Source organism: Opisthocomus hoazin, chromosome Z, assembly GCF_030867145.1.
Source record: "Opisthocomus hoazin isolate bOpiHoa1 chromosome Z, bOpiHoa1.hap1, whole genome shotgun sequence".
NCBI classification, from domain to species: Eukaryota; Metazoa; Chordata; class Aves; order Opisthocomiformes; family Opisthocomidae; genus Opisthocomus; species Opisthocomus hoazin.
This window is the reverse complement of record NC_134454.1, coordinates 52,500,223-52,523,269: the sequence shown is the minus strand read 5'-3', so window position 1 is coordinate 52,523,269 and position 23,047 is coordinate 52,500,223. Positions and strand designations below refer to the sequence as shown.

At 38.4% G+C, this 23,047-nt stretch overlaps 1 protein-coding gene across 3 annotated transcripts in view; it reads right to left on the bottom strand.

Annotated features, from left to right (window-relative positions):
- The window catches only part of PRUNE2 (prune homolog 2 with BCH domain), a 107,953-nt gene that overhangs the window by 75,106 nt on the left and 9,800 nt on the right, over positions 1–23,047 (bottom strand). For all 3 annotated transcript variants that reach the window (XM_075411314.1, XM_075411313.1, XM_075411315.1), the window contains exon 4: positions 20,698–20,792. In XM_075411314.1, the coding sequence (XP_075267429.1) occupies positions 20,698–20,792 (95 nt within the window). The remainder of the gene's footprint in view (positions 1–20,697; positions 20,793–23,047) is intronic.

Sequence of the window (23,047 nt, the reverse complement as noted above, 5' to 3'; positions counted from 1 at the left end):
TTGAGAATTTAACTAGGAATTGAAGCTAACTATTAACCGAGCAGAAAAGCTGTTAAATTTACTGAATGAGATTTTTAGATGTTGCACATTTGAGGACGGCTGTTTGTCTAGCTTTTCTCAAGCTGCCTATGTAACATAAATCTTTAAATAACAGTAAACGCGTAAGTCTGGATAAATGCCTTTTAGTATATGTTCTAACAGGTAAGTTTTTTCCAGAAACATCTAGATCTAATTAGTTTTGCATCTCTGTTTTTAGTAATTATCCTACTAAAAACAAACACTGGAGAATTTTTGAGGATATAGGACAAGACAGAAAAATTGCACTTCACTTTAAACGATGCTCTCTTTGGACAGTAGATGGCTTCAGTTTTCCACAGAAGAAAGCTACCACTAAAATTCTCAGCCAAGACTGTCATTTCCACAATATAGGAACAGGGGAGTTGGTATGCAGTAAGCAAGATATGAGTAAACAAGTTGTTAAGTGGGTACTGCTTCTAAGTAGTGTTAGGTAGCCACCTTACAAACAGGCACCTTTCACCCATGCTACAAATGTTCTCCTGGGTAATTAGCTTATAGTAAATGTCAACTACAGCCAGGCTCTGTAGATTCACCTTCTACCTCTGCGCTTGCTAATCTCTGTGTCTGATAAGCACTTAGCTGTCTCAGGTAACCAGGAAACTCGCTACAACAAGAATCTTTACATTCTTTTCCATGGAGTGCCTTGACATTCACGGAGCTTTACACCGAGAGCCACTGCCTCCTCTTCCTAGTCCTTTCAATACTATACCATCGCTTACCGCTACTATTTGGTTTACTCTGTTTTTTCACACCTATTCTGCAAAGCATAGCTATTAGAAGACGTTTTCATGCCAGAAGAAGTACTAAAAAGTTAACAAAAACACTGCTTTTCCCAAGACACATGGTCTAAGGCCTTTTGTGTCCCCCCATGTTTGCCAAGAGAGTTGCAGTCAGATCTTGTTCTGCCTTTGCAGCTGGTAAGAAGAAAGCAGTTAGAAAGCAATCAGGGAAAATCACCTCAAGCCTGACTCTTACTGGTTACTAGCAACTCGCTAGCATCATACTGGAAAGTTTGTTGGTGGGAAAGTTTTGAGAACAAGCAGTGATACTTCAGAGTGGTCTACCCAGAAAAACATAAGAAAAGAAAATTGATCTAAGACTTCTATTTTTGCTGTTTGCAGGTGGATCCTTCTATCTTACATCAGGACCTCATGCCTATGAATATGCCACTGAATATCCTCAATTGGTTTTAACTGAGAAATTCAAAAATATACAGAAGAAAGATTATTTATTTGTTAGCTTTGGAATTCTGAGAAATTGCTTGGATTTGAGCTTCAAGAACTTACCCGTAAGTCACAGCATTATTTAACTTTGTTGGAGGCCATAAAAAAGAACATTGCCTTAACTTCTCTGAAAAGTGTATAGTGTATAGAATCACAGAATGCTTTGGGCTGGAAGGGACCTTTAGAGGTCACCTAGCCCAACCCGGCTGCAGTGAGCAGGGACATCTTCAACCAGACCAGGTTGCTCAGAGCCCTGTCCAATCCGGCCTTGAATGCTTCCAGGGATTTGGCCTCCACTGCCTCTCTGGGAAACCTGTGCCAGTCTTTCATCACCCTTATCATAAAAAATTCCTTCCTTATATCTAGCCTAAATCTACCCTCCCCTAGTTTAAAGCCACTGCTCCTTGTCCTATCGCAACAAGCCCTGTTGAAAATATTTTCCCCATCCTTCCTATAGGCCCCCTTCAGGTACTGAAAGGCTCCTGTAAGGTCTTCCTGCAGCCTTCTCTTCTCCAGCACATGCATGTGTAAGCACTTTCATGCTAGTATGCACGTACAAGTACTTTCATGTTAGTACACATGTACTATATAAGTACTTTCATGTTAGTCTGCATAAAGTTTCCCAATGCCTTATTTTTCCTTCCTCCCATCTATGATCTTTCCAGAAGGTTTGTTCAAGGACTTGCCAGTAAGGTAGACATATTCTGAGATACCATCATAAGTGGTCTCTACATTAGAAAGTTCAGAAAGACTATTGAGTCTTCTGGCTTACTTGTCTTAGGTTGTCATGACACCACAATGACTGGTGGATTTTATACCTTTGGCCAAAAGGAAGTCTCAAGCTCAGCTAAAAATATGGCAAAGACAGCTAGAAGAAAGCTGCGATAGGAGACAAGAGCTAACCAACCTTCTCCTTTTTCAAAAATCTAACAGCTTTTCAAAGAACAGTGAGAAACTGAAAGTATAGTGCTTCAAACATCTAAAAATTAGTAAAGGCAATGCTCAGACTTTAGGTCTAAACTTTTGTTTACTGTCAGAGCTGCTTTTGGACATAAACTTGTTTAAACAAATCCAATGTATACGTATTTTGTACTGTGTATGTACTGAATATTTTATATATACTGTATATAACCTGTATATATACTGAATATTTAATATTTCAGTGTCTGTGTGCATATATACATTTCAAAATAATACGTTTGTAAGTGTATAAACACATGTATACACCACTGCTTATGTGTTTCAGTTCAAGTTGTTCTAGTACAGCCAATCAGTAAGTAGTCAGGAGATGAAGACTTTACAAATACAGTAATTGATTCAAATCGTAAAAATAAGCTGTGGGTAAGCAAGTACATTTAGATTAGTGATGTTACAGTGAAATATTCTAAAAGGAAAGATTAACAACAGAAAGTATTAACTTCTTTGTAATCATTTTTAATTTAAAGTTTGGGGGAAGGACGACCTATTATATACCTTAGAGTTTAACGCCTCAAACTCTCCTAACTGATATCACTGTTATAGGAAAGCAGCGCAATAGCCACAGAAATAAAAGCTATGTAGATGACCACAGAAAGGTAGTTAACTAAGACTCTTTACATAAATACAACTTCAGAGTTACTAAATATTTTCTTCATAGTGTTTTCCTCACAATTTTGTAATAACTTGGTAGCCATATTCTCAGTTCTGGCAGAGCCGTGCTCAACACAGCATTTGAGTCTGTCTTTGTAGTAAGTATTCCGGCTGATCTGCTTCACCCATGGTTAAGTTGTCACAATTTGGGTTTTCAAAATACAGCCACGCTCCGACACGACCACAGCAGAAACCAAGTAGTTCCTGCAAAGCTGTTCTGCAACCTGTTTTGGGGACATATATAATACTCAGCCATTTCAATTACTCCAAAAAGGTTAGACCACTGTATTCGAGTTCAAATTCCTATTTAAAGAACTCAGAGCACTAAATTTAATTCTTGACGCTGTTATAGGCTTCCCACAAGTTCTCCAACACATCCTGCATCCACCACCCTCGGTACCATGCTGACCCAAGGAACTTTCAGTTGAATGATAAACTAGAGAGATTCCAAAAGAAACTGAAGACACAAAGTACTTGACAGATGCCTTGTCAAAAGCAATTATCAGCACTTCAATATGTGTACTGTGTAAGCTTACTCTCTGAATAATTTTCTGTACAATAAACGCAGGGGGAGGGGGAAGCCAACACTCTTCACCATTTTCCTTGCACGTTTCTTGTACTTTAAGCGTAGTACAGAACAGGATACAAATATACTATACTATATAAATACAGAAATGCTATCTCTTCCATATAGAATACATATTATTAAACTCTTTTTCTGAACAATGCATTACACTTCCGTGTGCTACTGAACAAACACTGCATTTCTTGCTGACACTGATGAGTGAAGTGAGAATTATGTGCATCAGACACTCATAGAACAGGAGATTAAGGGAGTATTGGGGTTTTTTGTATCGATTAATAAATCATTATGTGATTTTCAGGATTCATAATGACCCGTAAGAATAAACTTTCACAGAACTAGCATGAGAACTACATCAGATGTGGTACTCCCTCAGAGTTTATATGTCATTAATACATCTCTGCTCAAATGTTTTGCCTCAATAGTAAGAAATTTGTCTCTTCCACAGTGGGAAATCTATGCAAAATAAAATGCAATGCAGAATTTCTAACAATGACAAATGGATGCAAAGCTGGAGCAGAAAATATAATGTATCTCTTGCTACGGCCATGATAAACTGCTAGCCTTTAAAAGGAACCAACATCTTTAACTTTTTTTAATACAAACCAAATATATACTGTTTCCACGAATCATTTGAACGTAAAATTCTTTTGTCTCATTGACAAGACAGCTAGCAAGTATTTGTGTGTCTTGGTTTCTGCTAACCTCTCCTTTGTTCATTTTGCTGAACAGATTATGCACTATTTATTTTACTATTGTGAAATGCTCCTAAACTGTTCATAGAATTGTCTAATGAATGGGAGGTAATCTACCGCTGCTATCACAAAGTTAATAAATTTAGCTTTGGATTTTTTGGTACTGAGCATAACTCTTAGAGAGACACAATTGCAGTTAACTGTTGTACAATGTGTGATAACACTCAATCCTAATCCTCATGGAACTCATAAATACTGAGTAAACATGTGCTGCCTTGCCTCTCTAATAAGTCTATATTCTGTGTTCTTACCAAAAAATACCCTCTTTTATATATAAATGAACTTACTATATTGAAAAATTGGCTCTCTACTTACTAGGTCAAATTCTGATTTCAGTTATATCTGGTAAAGTGAAAAACAGATTCAAATGAATTAATGTAAGTCACTGGAGACAATTTACATTGGAGAAGCACCAATACCAATCTTTGAAGAGATACCAATATATCTAATCAAACATCTTTGCAGACAGGATGAGTTTCAATGTCTTTCATGTTTCTCCCTTTTTTATACAATATTATTTGAAGAACTGATTGAGGCCTTATGAATTTTTAGTATTATTTCACATAAATTAATGGATAAAATACTTCTGTATAGCAAGACATTTCACCAGAGCATGCAAAACAATGTCCAGGATCCTAATAAATACTGTTATGTCTGAAATGAGTTATCTCAGTAGTGACTTGGGCTCAGATTTATTGTACAGTTCATCAACTTCTCAGCATGCTGGATAATGAATGTTTCATTTACATTGCTAATTGCCAAGCCATGGTTCCTGCAACCTTTAACCCTTATGCTTTATCACATTATCACCATATGTCAATATAATTGCATTTAACATTCCGAATAACTAACTTCTTCATGAGGTCGAGAGATCTTTTTTTTAAATCTTTATCAGTGGGGTATCTTTAAAACTGCCAAGAAAACCAGCATTACACAGATACTTCGAAACTAATGCAATTTTTTCTTCAGGAAAACAAGGCTTGTATCTTCTGATCCAAAATAAGCTCTTTTCTGTTAAAATTTGCATTTTTCTATTGCAACTACATCACTTATACTTCTGTGAAGAGCTTCAACTTTCCTGTCGGTGATAATGAAGCACTATTAACTAAGACCTAACATGAGATACCTTCTGTGTCTGCACAAGATTTCTGTCTCTAGTTTTATTTGACCTGTGGAATTATGGAGCCACTCCCACATATCATATCATCTCAATCTTCATTCTGCTTTGCCCAAATAGTAAAATATTTTACTGTAGGTACCACACAAGATGCTGTCTTACGCTACGTCTCTGGTATAACAGCACTGCTACTCATCTGCTTACAATTATACTTTACCTCAATGCAAACTGGACTGTATCTTACCCCTTGAATACCCTCTGAACAATGTTCTTTCACTCTGCACCTGCAAGTCCTTTCCTTTCAATTAACTTTCACCACAAATACTTCTTCCAGCTTTGAAATCTGCATTGTCAATAGCAAAGTTTAAGCCAAACCATACACAGAATAAGCTGTTCTGGAAAAGGATTTTACTTCTGAGTGTAACTGAGGCAGTTCTACTGCGTATGCATGGTCAAACTTCAGAGAGCAATGACGCTCCTGGTTGGTAACAGTTCTATTACCAGTAGAGACTCCAGCCTTTGAAACAAGAAACTTTGGCAAGGTGCTTTCTCAGAACAAGTCTGAATATCAGAAATTTAGAAATTTATTTCTCAGGACCTGAGTCAGAAATCTAGCTGCACCCTCACAGACAGCAGTGAGCACCAAATTGCATTACAATAAAGAAAATGGGTAATTAAAGATAAAATGGAGTTAGCCTAATTCATTATCCATGTAGCAAATATTTCACGTTACACAGTAGGTAGTCAGCTCCCATTTCTAACAGTCCACATGTTCCTCACATATATCTGGTGCATATATATACACACACACATATATATACATATATCAAATGTATGGCACACTTTTATGTGTCATGCAGTGCCACAAATTAGCAGTCTCATCTCTAAGAACAATCTTACGGTATAGTCCTAAAGCCCACATGTTGGTTGTATCACACCTCATACGAGTTTATGCTTTTACGTTCTGTGCCATATTAGCTCACTGTCCTCTTCTGCGATCATTTCATACCTCTTCTCTGACTCTTGGAACGTCCTTTCTGACAGACATCAAATCCCTGAGAAGTCCTTTCTTTCAGTTGCTTCAGGCCACTTGGTAGGAAGTACAGGAATGTTGTCAAAGCTTGCAGGGATGCGACAAGGAAGGCCAAAGCCCACCTGGAATTGAAGCTGGCAAGGCATGTCAAGGACAACAAGAAGGGCTTCTTCAACTACATCAGCAGCAAACGGAAGATTAGGGACAATGTGGGGCCACTGCTGAATGAGGCAGGTGTCCTGGTGACAGAGGATGCAGAGAAGGCAGAGCTACTGAATGCCTTCTTTGCCTCAGTCTTTAGCGCTACAGCCAGCCCTCAGGAATCCCAGACCCTGGAGGTAACAGAGGAAGCCTGCAGAAAGGATGAACTTCCCTTGGTCAAGGAGGACTGTGTGAGAGATCACTTTAGCAATCTGGATGCCCACAAATCCATGCGCCCCGATGGAATGCACCCACAGGTGCTGAGGGAGATGGCAGATGTCATTGCTGAGCCACTCTCCATCATCTTTGAACAGTCCCAGAAAGAAACAAGGACCCAGGGAACTACAGGCCAGTCAGCCTTACCTCCATCCCAGGAAAAATGATGGAGCAACTCATTCTAGAGGTCATCATCAAGCAAGTGGAGGAAAAGAACGTTATCAGCAGTAGTCAACATGGATTCACCAAGGGGAAATCATGCCTGACCAATCTGATACCTTTCTAAGATGGCATGACTGGCTGGGTAAGTGAGGGGAGAGCAGTGGATGTTGTCTACCTCGACTTCAGCAAGGCTTTCGACACTGTCTCCCATAACATCCTACTTGGGAAGCTGAGGAAGTGTGGGCTGGATGAGTGGTCGGTGAAGTGGAACTGGCTGAATGGCAGAACTCAGAGGGCATCAGCAGCACTGAATCTAGTTGGAGGCCGGTAACTAGTGGTGTCCCTCAGGGGTCAGTACTGGGCCCAGTCTTGTTCAACTTCTTCATCAATGACCTGGATGAAGAGTTAGAATGTACCCTCAGCAAGTTTGCTGATGACACAAAACTGGGAGGAGTGGTGGATACACCAGAAGGCTGTGCTGCCATTCAGCGGGACCTGGACAGGCTGGAAAGATGGGCAGAGAGGAACCTGATGAAATTCAACAAGGGCAAGTGCAGGGTCCTACATCTGGGGAGCAACAAACCCATGCACCAGTACAGGCTCAGGGCTGACCTGCTGGAGAGCAGCTCTGTGGAGAGGGACCTGGGTGTCCTGGTGGATGACAGGTTAACCATGAGCCAGCAGTGTGCCCCGGTTGCCAAGAAGGCCAATGGGATCCTGGGGTGCATCAAGAAGAGTGTGGCCAGCAGGTCGAGGGAGGTTCTCCTCCCCCCCTACTCTGCCCTTGTGAGGCCCCATCTGGAGTACTCTGTCCAGTTCTGGGCTCCCCAGTTCAAGAAACATGAGGAGCTACTGGAGAGAGTCCAGCGGAGGGCTACGAGGATGGTGAGGGGACTGGAGCATCTCTCCTATGAGGAAAGGCTGTGGGAGCTGGGCTTGTTCAGCCTGAAGAGGAGAAGGCTGCGAGGGACCTAATAAATACTTATAAATATCTCAAGGGTGGGTGTCAAGAGGATGGGGCCAGACTCTTTTCAGTGGTGCCCAGCAACAGGACAAGGGGCAATGGGCACAAACTGAAGCATGGGAAGTTCCATCTCAGCATGAGGAAGAACTTCTTCCCTCTGAGGGTGACGGAGCACTGGAACAGGCTGCCCAGGGAGGTTGTGGAGTCTCCTTCTCTGGAGATATTCAAGACCCACCTGGATGCGGTACTGTGCAGCGTGCTGTAGGTGACCCTGCTTTGGCAGGGGGGGTTGGACTAGATGATCCACAGAGGTCCCTTCCACCCACTTCTGCTGCAGAAACTTCACTAACTCTATGCACATACTTTAAAAATTTTGAACTATAATGGAGTTACAGGCATGATACACCCAGCACATATTATGAGGTTCATATACCCCTCTCTTGCAACTTATAGCTACGAAATATGATCATCTTCCTGGACATGTCACAGAGAAGCACTGCTTCTGCTCCCTGCTAGCTTGGCCAAGATGTAACCTTGTGATTTACCTATACATAAAACATGAGAAAAGGCTGCCACCAGAACCATAAAACCCCCCTGAATTAGATTAGGACCTAAAATGTATGTATTTTTTTTTTTCTTCAAAGTGTTTCAATCCATTAAATAGATAAAAAAAGGTAAAAAAAAAATCAAATTTTATGTCACCACTGGGAAATGAATATTCCTTCACGCACACCAGCTGAGACTCAGCACAAGTATTTCGCTTAAAAGAATTCCTAAATATGAGGAACTTTTAGCACTGTATGTCAAACAGTGTGTTCCTAAGACATTTAAGTATATTGTGGTTACCCATTTCCAGCCGCTTCTGTGGAGTCAAACCTTGTTTTTATGTTAACAGAAAACATTATTATCACATTTTGTGAAGAATAGTGGAATCAAGCACAGATATGTCACTGACTGTGCAGAGTGCCATTTGAAAACATGCTTGTTTTTGGAGTCTTTAATAATGGATCAAATACATAGATTCAATGGCACTTTAAATGTGTTCATAATGTGAGTTCACAATGACTGAGTCTACAGGACTCAAAGGATCCCACATTACTTAATTTACTTTAACCTCCCAACCATTTCCAGTTGACAGAAGACACTGTAAATTAACATTTTTTCTAAAATGGTTAAAGCGTAAAATCCACCGAGTCCAGAATAGTCACCTGTGGCACGTAACTTCAGCCGGCTGTTACTCACAGAAATTTAAATGCATAAATAGGAATTAGTAAAATTACTACTTTCATGGTTCTGCCCACCTAACTTTGTTTTTTTACTGCTACGCTGAATAGTAGTAGAAGTCCACAGCAAGTGAGGCTGAGGTTTGACTTCTGAGTAAATATTGGTTTATACTACAAAACACAACTCCATTACCTCAGAGGATCTGTGTAAGTGTAACTGACTGGAACACTGTAAACAATTAGGCTAATGATATACATGAAGGAAGAATTCATACTAGACGATGAAACAACCAGTATTTTCTATTTATTCATCTACAAGTATTTACAGATTAGTTCATGGAGAAGATCAACAAGATGCAGCACACCAGAGGAGTATAAAATACCCAATAATAAGCAGAGAAACAAAACTGGCTGCTCCAGTTCACCCCCGTTCAACAGACTGAACAAGCAAAAATCAAACACAACTGCAAGTGCTTATTTACAAGTTAAATATGCAGTCCATGGATCTTACTGCCAACCTGTGGAGATCATCCTAAGACAAACATTTAGCAGGATCCAAAGAAAGAGTTCTGCATTTATTGGAACTAAATACCTGAAGATGTTGTAAATTATGTATTTTCTCTAGAAGGCTTAGAAAAACCGTTGTCTAAAGGAAATTTTATCCTGATTGCTCAACGCAGGACTATTGAACTTTCTTCTAAATCTGAATCATGCACAGTTCTCAATTATTTGGCTGAATCCTCAGATTCGGAATGGGAATGTGCATGTTTCTTTGCTGGAACAGAAAATATCCAGACACAAAGGAAAGTATGTGCTTTACCAAGGTCTATTGAACTACCATACGACCACAAGGCAGAGGGCAGGACTCTAACCATCACTTATTTAAAGCATTTTCTTTTGCAGCTATTTCCTGTTTGTAATTACAGTATCAACTGTGTAATAGCAGCAATTTCTATTTTCAGAACAATGTATCTGTTTATGCAGTGCAGTTTCCTTTGCTCTGACATGCCTACTCCTAAAGGGAAAACAGATTTTTGTTTTTTCTTTTTCACCCCAAATACAGCAATGCAGGCCCTCCTGTGAAAAAAAACATTCCCTGAGCAGGAAGTACTGATGCAAGAATGCTCACTTGGGTTGCGGATACATGTTTAGTCCTTTGTCTTGCTCTCCAGTGATTTGCCTTACAGGCACGCTAAGGAGTGGAGTTGACCAAGTTCTAAAGAGTCCCTAAAGGACAGTCATGGCAGCAAACTCCCTAGAGGAAGAAGGTAACCCACAGAGAGAAAGTATGCACATATGTAAGAGTAAGAGAAGGCCCCAGGAACTCGTGGGAGATGGGAGGTTTTCAAAATATTGACGCTGTGGATTTCCATGGTTGTGAGTCTCGAGAAAAATCCATACCATTATTTATTTTATACGTCCTTCTTTGCCTGTTCCAAATCCTAGCAGTGGACCAGAGAATCAACACATTCACTCAGTTGGTGACTGTCCTGTGGTGGCCCAGGGAAAAGCTAACGCACCCCATGCCACAGTGAGAGCATCAATGTTTTCACCAACTGCCCTTCATGGAGAGAGCAGAGCCCGGTGGCGGCTGGCAGCATGCCATATCGGAGCAGGGAAAGCATAATTTACACACTGCCATGCCAGCTCCAGCAAATCAGTCTCATGGCCAGAAAAAGCGCAGCATCTCATTCTTCACAAACTCCCAGCAGAGTGGCAAATACACGTATACTCAACAAAATGCCACAACTATATGGGCTGAACCTGAACATACTTAGTTCAGTTTAAAAAAAATGGAGTGGGGGGAGAATATTAATATTTTCATTGACTTTTTTTCTGTTCACTCACTGTGTGTTTACCACAAATTAGACCTGCTGAGAGTGTGATGCTGAGCAACCCATATGGCTAATACTCAGCTGAGAGATGTGAAAGGAAAATCACTTTTTTGTTTCTGAATTATTTCTAGTCTCTTTATTTAGAAAGTCTCATTTAATAGCAAACGCTGAGAAACAAGCCTGCTAATGCTATTCATATAAAGAAGAAGCGATGACAAACTTTTTAGACCAGAAGAATACAATTTCAGTAGAATATGATTCCGTACATGATGAAATCTGACAAAACCCAGCACTCAACTCAGTGCTCAGCTAAGATTTTTGGTTTTAAAGCATAAGAGCTCTTGGTTGTACAGCTGCCTTTTATTCAAGCTCATTCCTGAATCCTTTAGCTAAAGCAATCCACAGCTAGTGTAAGTCCACAACATTCTACCAAACAAAGAGTTGACCTAACAGTTTCCATTTTGGGTACAAAATTCATCTATTCCATCCTTTTTCCTTTCTAATCCGAGACAAACACTGAGAGAATGAACCAGCACACATGGATGTCTGGCATCCATAAAAGCTAAAAAAAAAGAAAGAAAAAAAAAAAATCACATTCTGGGTGTGGAATCCAGGCACAGGTTGCTGACTATATCTCTCTGGAAATCTTGCAGTGGAGGAAAAAAAGAAGACTGACCTGCAAGAACATTCCCTTTGGACTCTGTTTACTCTCACCTTTCTGTTTCTGTAAGTCTACACACCCCCCCACTCCATCCCCACACCCCAGGAGAGGGAGAGTCAGTCATGTTTTATGAAAATTCATTGGAAATGTCACCAAGAAAAAGGCAAGAACAACAGCAAGACAGAAATGCTGAAATGCAGTCAGGTTACAGAATATCTAGTAGTGAGATTTGTCTCTCTGTAAAAAGAGCCAGAATCGGCAATAAATAGATACCAACTAATGGCTTTCACTGGCAAAGGTTGAATCCAGGGTAGGAGAGATTTTCTTCAACTGATTTCATTGTTCATGCAAAGGAAGAAGCAAAATCATCCGGCAACGAAGACAGATAATTCTGCCAGGTTCTCTCTTTGATTTTACTACTATGTAGTCCTGTTGGCCTAAGTGAAAAAAACAAGCAACCCATATTCAGATTAGTTATTTCTTTCTCACAGAACTGACCATAACATTCTCGCAAGTGTGAATATGTATATACAACCAGCTGAATTCACCATCTCCACCATGCAAGACATGGTGATTTTTCTTATTTGGGGGAAGATAAAACAATCAGCTGCCATAGCTTCCATTTGGCATAAACTTAGTGGCCTCAATAAACTTATTCCGGTTCTGTATCAGCATAACTGTTGTGTTTATCTTGTTTTCAGAAGGAAAGGAGACTGTAAGGATCCTGGAAGACAGCCATCAGCTATGCATAACAAATTTTGACACATTGAGAGCTACATGATCACAGCTGAAGAAAGTATCTTGTCCCACCTGTTTTACCTAAATAGCAACGAGAACTATGGCTTTGTATAAAAAAACAAGAATTATGCTAGCGTGAGAAAGGAAAATCTCTCTGTAGCTAACTTTTCAGTCAAAGCATGATTTTATTATTAACCACAAATCACAAATACAGAGAAAGTTACGAAATTCAAATTACTGAGATTCATTCTTCACATAAAGTAATTAAAAAAATTTAAAAGCAGACAGGAAAAGAAAGAAATGCTAAAAGCCTACCTAACACCTTGAACATCTCCTACTCTTTGTCATAATCGATAAATTCCATCAGTACTTAGCATCTTTGGTTAAAGATACTGTACTTATCTCAGAATAGGCCAATTTCAGGACCAAAAATAATATATTCATAGACAGAATTTCTTATGGAGAAAAATAACATAAGTCTTCATCCCTAAAGCAGTGTTAAATTACTTTGAAGGAAATTTCATTTGATACTTTATTTATCAAGTTTATACAAAAAAGGAAAAAATAGTCAAAAAGTAAGATTGCAGTACTTCCAATACACCTAGGAGTTCTGAATGTCAGCTTTCCTAGGGTCAAACAGCCTGCAGGTTAGACTTCAGCTGTATTCACTTATATAGAATAAATAAAATTTACACAAGCAATCTAGCTGTGGAGTTGCAGAAGAAATTATATTTTTGGTGAGCAACATTCACGCAGGAGCTTTACAATGAAAGCTACATTTCGTTTGAGAGGCACAGAAGCCATGAATAATTTGGAATACAGAAGTGGTGATCTTTCTGAGAAGAACTTTATCTTTCTCCTAGAAACAGACAAAAAAAAAAAAGTCTCATTCTTTGGTAGAATACGTTCCTAGCTACTCTGAATTTGGGTACTCAAATAGGGGCTGAGAGGTTTCGACCTGAATGATTTTGTATTTTTTTAATCCCTGTTTTATAAATGAAGTATATTAAAATGTATATTAAATGAAATAAGCCTTGAAGTTTTCAGTCAGACACAACACTTGACTTCAAGTAAGCCTAAGAGCGTACGCAGTTACACAGAGCCAAAAGAAGGATCTTCCCTGTTATCATGTAACCAGAGAACACAAATGCTGAAAAATCTTACAGAGCACTTGATCTAATTCAAAATCCAAAAATGTTACTACACTTTAAAATAATTGACACCTTGAGGACTAGGCTCCTGATATGTAGCAGAAGCTGTAAAATTCATCAGTGTATGCTAAAACCACAGGCTATTGTAACGTTTACAAGTGGTAAGCATTCACTTCACATTCCAGTTCAGAAGGCGTTTTAGGCACATGCTTTGCCAAACAGATGGAACAAAATGAACATTACAAGACACAGCAGACATATTTTGTTGGTTTTCTGCATCAAAATATCACCATTCTAAATAAATATTGCACAATTTTAAGTGTGATATATTTTTTTTAATTTCTGAATGAAAAACACAAAAGCAGTAAGTCACCAAGACAGACATTTGCTTAGAAATATGCTGTATCTCCCTGTTACTTCCTGTTCACAGAATCGCTGTCTTCCGTAGTAATGCAACACTAACACCAGCAAATCCAAAAGAAGTCCTTTTATGTACAGCTGGAATTATATAATAATCTTGGATCAGTGGTTTAATATTCTAATTAAGTTGTTTCCCACACAATAGCAAAGAAAAACCACAAACTAAATAGCAGAAAATGCAATTTGACTTCTCTGTAATATTCATATTGTTGCTATCTCTAACTATTATCAGTTCCTATATTTTCATGCATTACGACCAGATCTTAAAACACTACACGTTCAAGTTAGGTTTTATATTGAAATTTAAAAAAAGTATACAGTCTTTCATAGAAAAAAAAAAAAATCTTTTTATGCTGAACATTTCTCAAAACAGCACCTCCCGCTGTCAATGTCTATGCCCCATGAGCAGCTGAACTGAGATGCTACTGACAAGAACTAGAAGAGTACACAAATGATAAATTAGTCAGCTTTGTAGAAGTCAGGAATGCAGTCCAGTAATGATACTGTAGATGACAGCATTTTATTTAGCTGAGAGACAGTGCATATTATACAGCTGTATTTCATAAAGAAACTATCTTAATTTAGAGAAACACATTTCACAAATGATACAAAAGAAAATAGTTTATCTTCTTGAACAACGTACTTGTAAACACAAGCACATTTTTACTGTAATGTTAGTAGATTAATCTAATGTTTATGCTTCTGCTTTTAATAATTCTTATAGCTATTTTACTTTGTTTATTAACTTTTGAACCAAGATTGAACAAAACCAGTATAGGCAAAATCATAAACAACAGCGTGGGCCAAAATTAGACCAGATGTCACACAAATTATAACAGATTAAGTCTATCCAATCTCTTCAGACACTGAAATAAACTGAAATACAACATACATACCATTGCAGACCTGGTATCACCATATACCTTGTGCACTCTTCAAGAGATACTGCAAGTACAAAGCCTCTGACGCTTCTGGTTTACTACAAGTTATGACAGCAGTATAGAATAATCCAATACACCTTGCAAAAACGACAGTTGCATAAATCATTATTTAATGATTTAAGCACAGGCTGAATTGGACTGACTGAGAAATATCATGGTCTTGGCCAGTCCTACAAGTTTACATTTTTCTCACATTGCAAGGGACCACAATAAACACCATCCTGTGTGAAACATCTCACTGAACTTTAGCTCATATCACCCCCACAGCATCTTCTGGAGGGTATCTGGTCTTCATTTTAAAGCTATAAGCAATCCTGATAATCACTGTAATCAATGTTGGTTTTGCTGCCATCTGATTTGACATAGTTAATTAGGGAAGTACTTAAAACTGTCTAAGGCTCTCCCCATCAGTTTCCTTTCATACCTTTAGAGACCGTAACCACCTACAGCAGAGAAGTCAGCAGGTCTGCCTCGGATCTCCACACTCATTACAACCGGGGTACTTCTGACCTGAGGCACCAACAGAACACCTACCATCCTCCAGAACACGGCAGTCTGATGTTTAAATACAAGCATGGTATTTACACTAATGCATGTTTGGTTGCATTACTCAGTCCTATAAGGTGATGACTTAATCCCCCTAATACTTCTAAAAAAGCAAATGAAAATATGTCCAAGCTTTGTGTACTACGTATGTTATATGTTTTCCTACATGCAGATCTCACACACTGACATTTTAAGACCTTAATTAAGGCTGATTTATTTACAAATGGTATGTTTTCAACTCTCAGAAATGATGTATTTAATGTTTTATTTTTAAACACAATTAAAAAATAATATATAAATATATACATACTGCAAATGTAATACAGATAACAAATTCATTTAAGCCCATTTATGCACATTAGTGACACACCATGTGGCAGAAAGACTAGGACTACAAGAAGACCCCTTGGCGATTTATTTTATATTAAATCCCTAATGGCCTCTTCTCATCTTTGCAAAAATATGCACAAAAGTCCAGACTATGCAGCCATTGAAATGAATGGTTATTTATTTGCTAAACGAGAACCCTATGTTTAATGTTCCTTAGACATAAGGTAGTCTGCAAAAGTCGCATTCCTACAGCTCCATACATCATTTATTTTACATACCCTAACTTCTCACAACAGGCATCAGAAAAATATCTCTGAACAGCATTGCCATTGTAAGTTGCTGAGAATTTTGTTTCCAGTTCCATTATTGGAAGATTAAATGTTAACATGTTTGCTTGGGGTTTTCTTCTTGTTTTGTTTTTAGCATTAAAAGCAAATTCATGGACCAATCTGATGCCATTTAAAATATGTTTATATTTATACTGAAAAAAAGTTCCAAGATACATAACTATGGTCCATTCATTACAGACAGACACCAAAAGTTCAGGCCTTCAAAGAAGCATGTTTTAATCTCAAATAACCGTGTGCAATAGCCTACCTAGCACTTGTTTGACATGCTTCAGCTTAGATAGATTCTTGATTTGCTTTACAGGAGAATTAAAAGCAACACTTTTCATAACACACAAATAAAAATGTTCAAATTATTAACATAGATACACGCCATACTACTACTACAAAACAGCCTAAAAATTCAACTGTCTGTCTCAGATCAGGCTATTTTTTTCATCAAGAAGCAGATCCACTGCATGCCCAAACATTTCTAAAATTCTTCAGTTACAGTTGCTGGAACAGCTGCTGTGAGTTCCTCTGAGACACTGAGCCACAAAGAAGAAACCTGTTGCAAGAGCCCAAACCTTCCCCTTGGTACCTTCCTCAACTCATTTGGACTACTAGATGCTACTTCAGGACAGCCAAGCTCTCTGCACCAGCATGAACTTGCTTTCTCAGGGCAACACCACAGGTGACAGCGGCCTCCATCAAGGCTCTGACATTTTCTCTAACTCTCTTCATTGGCACCCACACAGAGGTGGCTCCAACCTTACAACACTAGAATATTACACAACCTCTACAAACTAGAAACTTGTATTTACGAAGTATTCTGATACCATGGCCAGAAACATGAAAAAGAACCTCAACAGACCAGTCAGCCTTCAGAACACCCATATTCCCTTGTCTGCAATAGTTAATCGCAGACAATCATTGATTATTTGCTTTGTTTTCAACTGACTGCCCTGCTTCTCCCTGGAGAAACTTGATTTTTTATTTTCCTGCAAAACTGCAAATTCTGTCAACAGAATCAAAATATTAAGGACTTAGTCCAACAAACACGTTAAACTGAACACTCAGGAAACCTGGATTGTCCTTCTGGTGCATTAGACGGAAGAAAGCAGAGAACAAAGTTCAGGTTACAAAGGAAATCTCCACACCTCAGGAAAAAAAATGACTGTCACAGAAAGTCACATTGAGAAGATATTTCTCATTTACAAGAGAATTCCAGCAGAGAACAACCAAAATATAATCTCAGGGAATAACATAATGTAACAGAAATTAACTATAACGCATGCACTGAATTCTGCTACAATATCCTGTAAGTAATCATTATTATGACTTGGGAAAACTTTGCGGCAACAGCAACAAAAATAACCGGGATCTAGGCTCTGTCACTTTTCTTTTGTCACTCTCTTGAAAAAACGCTGCTATGCATGTGAAATCCAAGCAGCATATGCTCTGGTAGCCAGTCACCGGCAACACAGGTCTGATTTCAACTTACAGCTTTGATGCCACCGCAATCCAGTAAGCCCAGATCCAAAGGTAATTACCTCAAGAAATGCAAAGCTGTATATAGGCTCTTACAGAAACCTAAACACGTCCACACGAAATGCCTACCCTGCCTTCACCAACAATGCCAACACCGTCTATTCCTTTAACATCTGAAAGATTCTCTTTTATCAAGACACTTAAAAATCAGTCAGTTGACAACTAGTAAGCCGACAGGCAATAGAATGTAAATCACACACTGTTGATTGATATCAGTATGTACCTACAAATAAAGTACTGAGATCAACTGCACTATTTTTGCACCCATGTCTTTCTTTGTGAGAAACTGGAGAGCAGGAGTGTACCTGCATCCGTCCTACATGCCCGAGTACTGCTACACAACAGTGCTAGAAGCAGTTATGAGTATTAACTTACAATTGATGACTTAGTAGTTATGGTAATTTCCTTCCTTATAAAGTACAGAACTTAAAACATTCCCACAGATACTAGGAAATCTGTATCAATACTAATAAAAATGGGCTTTATAGCAACATATCTAACACAAGCTTCAATGAATTTAAATTCACAGCACATTTATGAAATAAAAGATTAATATCATCAGTTACACAGGGGAAATCGATGAACTATTTATTTAACACAGGAAATCAGCACTAGAGAAGGGAAAGGAACTTAGCCCTATATCCAGACTTCGCTAAAAAGACCACCCACTCTCTCAAGAACAGAGAACTTTTTCAGAATCTAGTTTCAATAAAGATCTGTAAAACTTGCCATAAAACAGAAATAAGGAAAGCTTAGAATCATTTGAGTATGTGCTGCTACAGTGTGGACAATTTTTAGAATATCGGACTTACTGATCTATGCCTTCACTCTGGTGAAACTGACTGAAATCAGAGCTTGAGTGCCGAGCTGCTACATTTTCACCCTTCACGATACAGCATGACCCAAGGCACCAGGCGATGCATGCTTGTGAACAGCTTACTCTGCCCAGCTATAACTGTGTAATCATCATCTTTGCTCTTAGCAATATCACCTAGGTGGTTTGACTATTGAACCAAAGCAAATGATCAAGCCCCTAGAAAACACTTTAATGAACGATACTTTTGCAATCCTGTTGATTAAAAAAGAATTACAAATTAACCTGAATTTCTGAAGAAGCAAACACAGTAGAGATTCAACACCTCTAGCAAAGCCAAGTCTGTTCTTCCTGTTCCCTTAATCAGCTAACACGCGCAGAGCACTTGGAGGATGCGTAACAAATCACCATTATCACCGCTGAGAAAATCCTGAAGTCGCTGAAGTTTGTGTATTCTGAATTCATAACAGGAATTTAAACTGAATAGACAGACAGAATAGGTTTGGATAGTTTTGTCTATAATTCCTTTATATGTATTATGTTTCTGATACTGCGTGAAGTAAGTAGTGCAAAATGTTTTTACAAGCCATCTCCTTTACCACCATGCAGACCATGTCACCCCTGACTCTAATAAGAGCAAGTCAAAAAGGTCTTGTGCTGGTCAAGCATTGTAAATCAGGGAGTTCAGAACATGTCTGAACAAAGTGCAGTAATGCAGCAAACACAAAACTGATCTCCATCCCAACTGCAAAATTCAGAGTCCTTTTAATACGAACTGTGACTTTGTAAACATCATAACTAGAAAAAAGCAGTTACACCCCTGAAAAACTAGTCTTTCTGAAGGAAACTATTCACAGCAGAACAGCAGTGAGCAAAAGGTGAAGAGAGATACCTGTAACTTCCAGAAAAATACCATCAAAAATGCTAGTAATAAAATTACTTAACAGATTTGCATTAAACCCATCTAACGTCTGTAAAACACTGATCAGTTTGTTCTTGTTACATGCAACTGAATCTCCTTTTTCTTCCATGATGGCCACTAGATAGATCCTAAGAAAAATAGTTATGAAACATTTCTTGCTTGACTACAGATATTGACACTCCTTGAACAAAGTCCATCAGCATCAAATGTTACATCATCACTGAAAAAAAGTTTGAAAATTTGCCTGCATTTAGGACTATGAAAACCTACTGTTGCCAAATTCAGTTTGTAAGTTGCGGCCAAAGGGAATACAAGTTTTACGTTATGATTAATTTGAGTATCTAGAGCGGTAAAGATGAGTTCAGCCACATTTAGCTGGAGCTTAGATCTGTGGAGTGCAAGGCCTGCATTCTGCATAGTCTGTTAAGCAAGATTAAAAGGAAAATAATGAAAAAAGATGGAATGCTAAAGCTAGCTACTACTTGCTAGCCCTGTGTGTCCACCATTCAGTGAAACTGAGAGAATAAAAGAGAAAGATATTATTAAAAATTTTTTTAAATCTCATTTCTTTTGGGGATTTATCTTACAATACTCTTTCCCTATCCCCTTTCCTCCTAACCCTGGCATAATTTTCAGGAGGAAAATTATGGTTCATAAAGCAATGCCAGTTTGGTGGCTGGTAAAGATTGCTTGACACTGAGAAACTAACCAAGACACTAACAGATTCCGCTTCATTTACTGAAGATTTGTTACCCAATTTGCTCTGTGTATTTTAGTATGCAAGCAGAACTCTATGGATAATTATTAGCTGGATTACACCACAAACTTCTCCAACCATAGAAGCACCTTATTTTTTGTAAAATAGATCACAAAAGTCGTGTTGCAAGCAACCTCACAGGATATTCACAGGAAAGAACTACTCAACTGATTTTTTTTTAGTACCATTTGAGGTAAAATACAGTTTTGATTAAAGTTAGTAACTGCCTACCGAAGTACAACAAAAAGCTCACACCTTCAATGAACTCACACAAAGGCTGCAATTTGCTGATGTCATTGTTTTAACACTTTCTGGTACAGACTAACAGGAAGGAGTAATCAGATGCATAATAATGTAAGTCTGACCACAAACAGCTACTGCTTCTCTCAAAAGTTCATTAAATCACTGAAGATATTGCTCTTATGTACTCTTAAAATAACTGGCTCAAAATCTCTGTTAAAGGACCGTGTCCATATGCAATAGGGCTGTTTACCAACTATGTTGTTTAGGTTTCATCTTACCTCCAGTGTCATGTACACAGAGCTAATTGCTACTTTGATTTCTCCATCTGAAATCTCCTTGAGATTCTTCAGCATCATCTCCTCAATACTAACACCTGTTTGAGAAGAGAAAGGAATTTGAATACATACAAGTATCTACATCTGGCCAGATGCAGCAATACAAACTAAAAACACAGCTTAGACCTTGATGTTGAACCTTCTGTATTTTAGAACATCCTATGAGAAAATGAAAACCAACATTAATATTTCAATGCTTAAAGTTTCTACAGGGATTTTTTCAGCAAGGAAGAGATTTAAGGCGGAGATGGGGGGAAGTAAAGGACGAACAATTAAGTCTCCTGCAATGAAGTTTTGTGAACACTCAGATCTTGTAAGCAAACTGAATTCCAGTTGATGATAAATGTATACATATACCATTCTTACGGGCTAATATGAAATCGCTAATATGAAACACTTCTGGAATGAGTAATACATTGAAAAGCACATGTGGAATACTACAGTATTCACAAAATATTCAGAAGAAAAGCACTTAAGATATTCTGTAAACACAAAGTCATTCAGCCTTTCTGACCTTCCTCACAAAGCGATACCATCACCAATGGGTTCTTATGTACATCAAATGGTGAATGAACCAACTGGATGTTTACGTACCATAAAAGCAGAAGTACATATTATCATCAAAAACAGTGTAAAATCATAATTGCTTCACAATGCAACCAGACATGTTGATATGTTTAAGTACAATGTATTGAAAATCCACGTGACTAAGTTCCTCTAATGGGAGATATCTGTCTAAAATGCTGTAAAAATTCTCAAAATTAATATATATCATGTATAGGAACGTGGTCATACTGTACGATCAAAAATACAGACATGATAGCCAAATGTCTATGTAAAGAAAGCTGCAAGCCACTTACTTCACTGTAAGGTGGCAACTAAAATGTCCACAGACTTTTAAAACTTAGCAGCATAACATCCAAAATGTGTTTGCATGAGTTATTTTCAAGAGGGAGCCAAATATCAACTTAAGTCAAAGAAATGACTCCTCTCATTACTGTTCCTGTATAGAGTCCAGCCACTGCATTCAACCTAATGACAAGATGAACTGGCTAATGTTCACATATTAATTATATCTACACATCTGTCGTTTTAAAAATATTTATAGGTAATCTGTAGACTTTCTGGTGGGCTACAGCCCACTGTGCCTCAAATAAACAAATTCATGAATTCAGGCCAATCAATCATCATTTCTGCATGAAACTGAGAACTTCTTTTGCTGAGTTGTCCTCATATGCCTGAAATAACAGGTACATAAGGTACAATATTCAGCAGAGGTTAGTGCCTTCAAAGGACTTCAGAAACTCAGCAGCACCTTACTAATACAAATGTCACATGAATATATGCAGTGCTAAGTATGTACCTTGTAATACACAGCAAGCAGCAGTTATGAGACAAAAAGAAGAGTGTATGACATTGGCCTCCTCATGTGACACAAAAATTATTGGCAAGTAGACTGAATCTGTTGTATCTACTTGTCCCAGTTCTGAATTGGATATTATGGTAAAATTCATGGGCCAAATCCACGACAAATCTTACTAAACCATCTTCCAAGGCAACTGGCAGAACCAAGAACGGAGCTCCATAAAAGCCACTTTCACTGAGTCTCTCCAATCCGTGCTGCACTCAGGTAATTTCTGAACTATGATTCCTTGACTAACATCTGGAGGAGTTTCAGGGAACTATGCGAAGATTTATAGCCCTGAACTAATTTAGCCTGCAAACTCACTGAAAGTAAGAGCAAAGGAAGCAGCACCTCAAATTCTGTCCTTCACTACCAGCTAGGGCAGCCATCTCAGGCTGACGGTCTGAATTCAGATGGGAGTATTCTGCAGATGGGCAGATAAAGAATGGTAAAAAAAAAAAGACTATGAGTCTACGTGGACTCTGTGCATACCTGATATATCTAAGAAAGAAATATCAGTAATTTAATGCTCACTCTTTGGTAACAACTTGGTAGCAAATGCCATTTAACAAAGACAGTAAGAAATGTGAGAATTATTGCAGCAATTTTCTCCAGGCTTTCAGAGCATCCCTTCAAAAGCCTGCTACCAACGTCTGGGTTCCAACATTCTCACTTTTGATCACTGAAAAAATGACAACTGTGTTCAGATATTTCTAGCAGAAGGAAGTGAAAGAACCGCAATTTTCCCACTGCTTCCTTAATCTTAGTCTGAAGTCAAATTCACTTCACCTGTACAGAGCCCTCAATAAATATGGGAAGGTTCAGAAGATAAAATCCACTCCCACACCATATAGGCAATTGAAGCACAATTTCTGGACATGGGCTGAC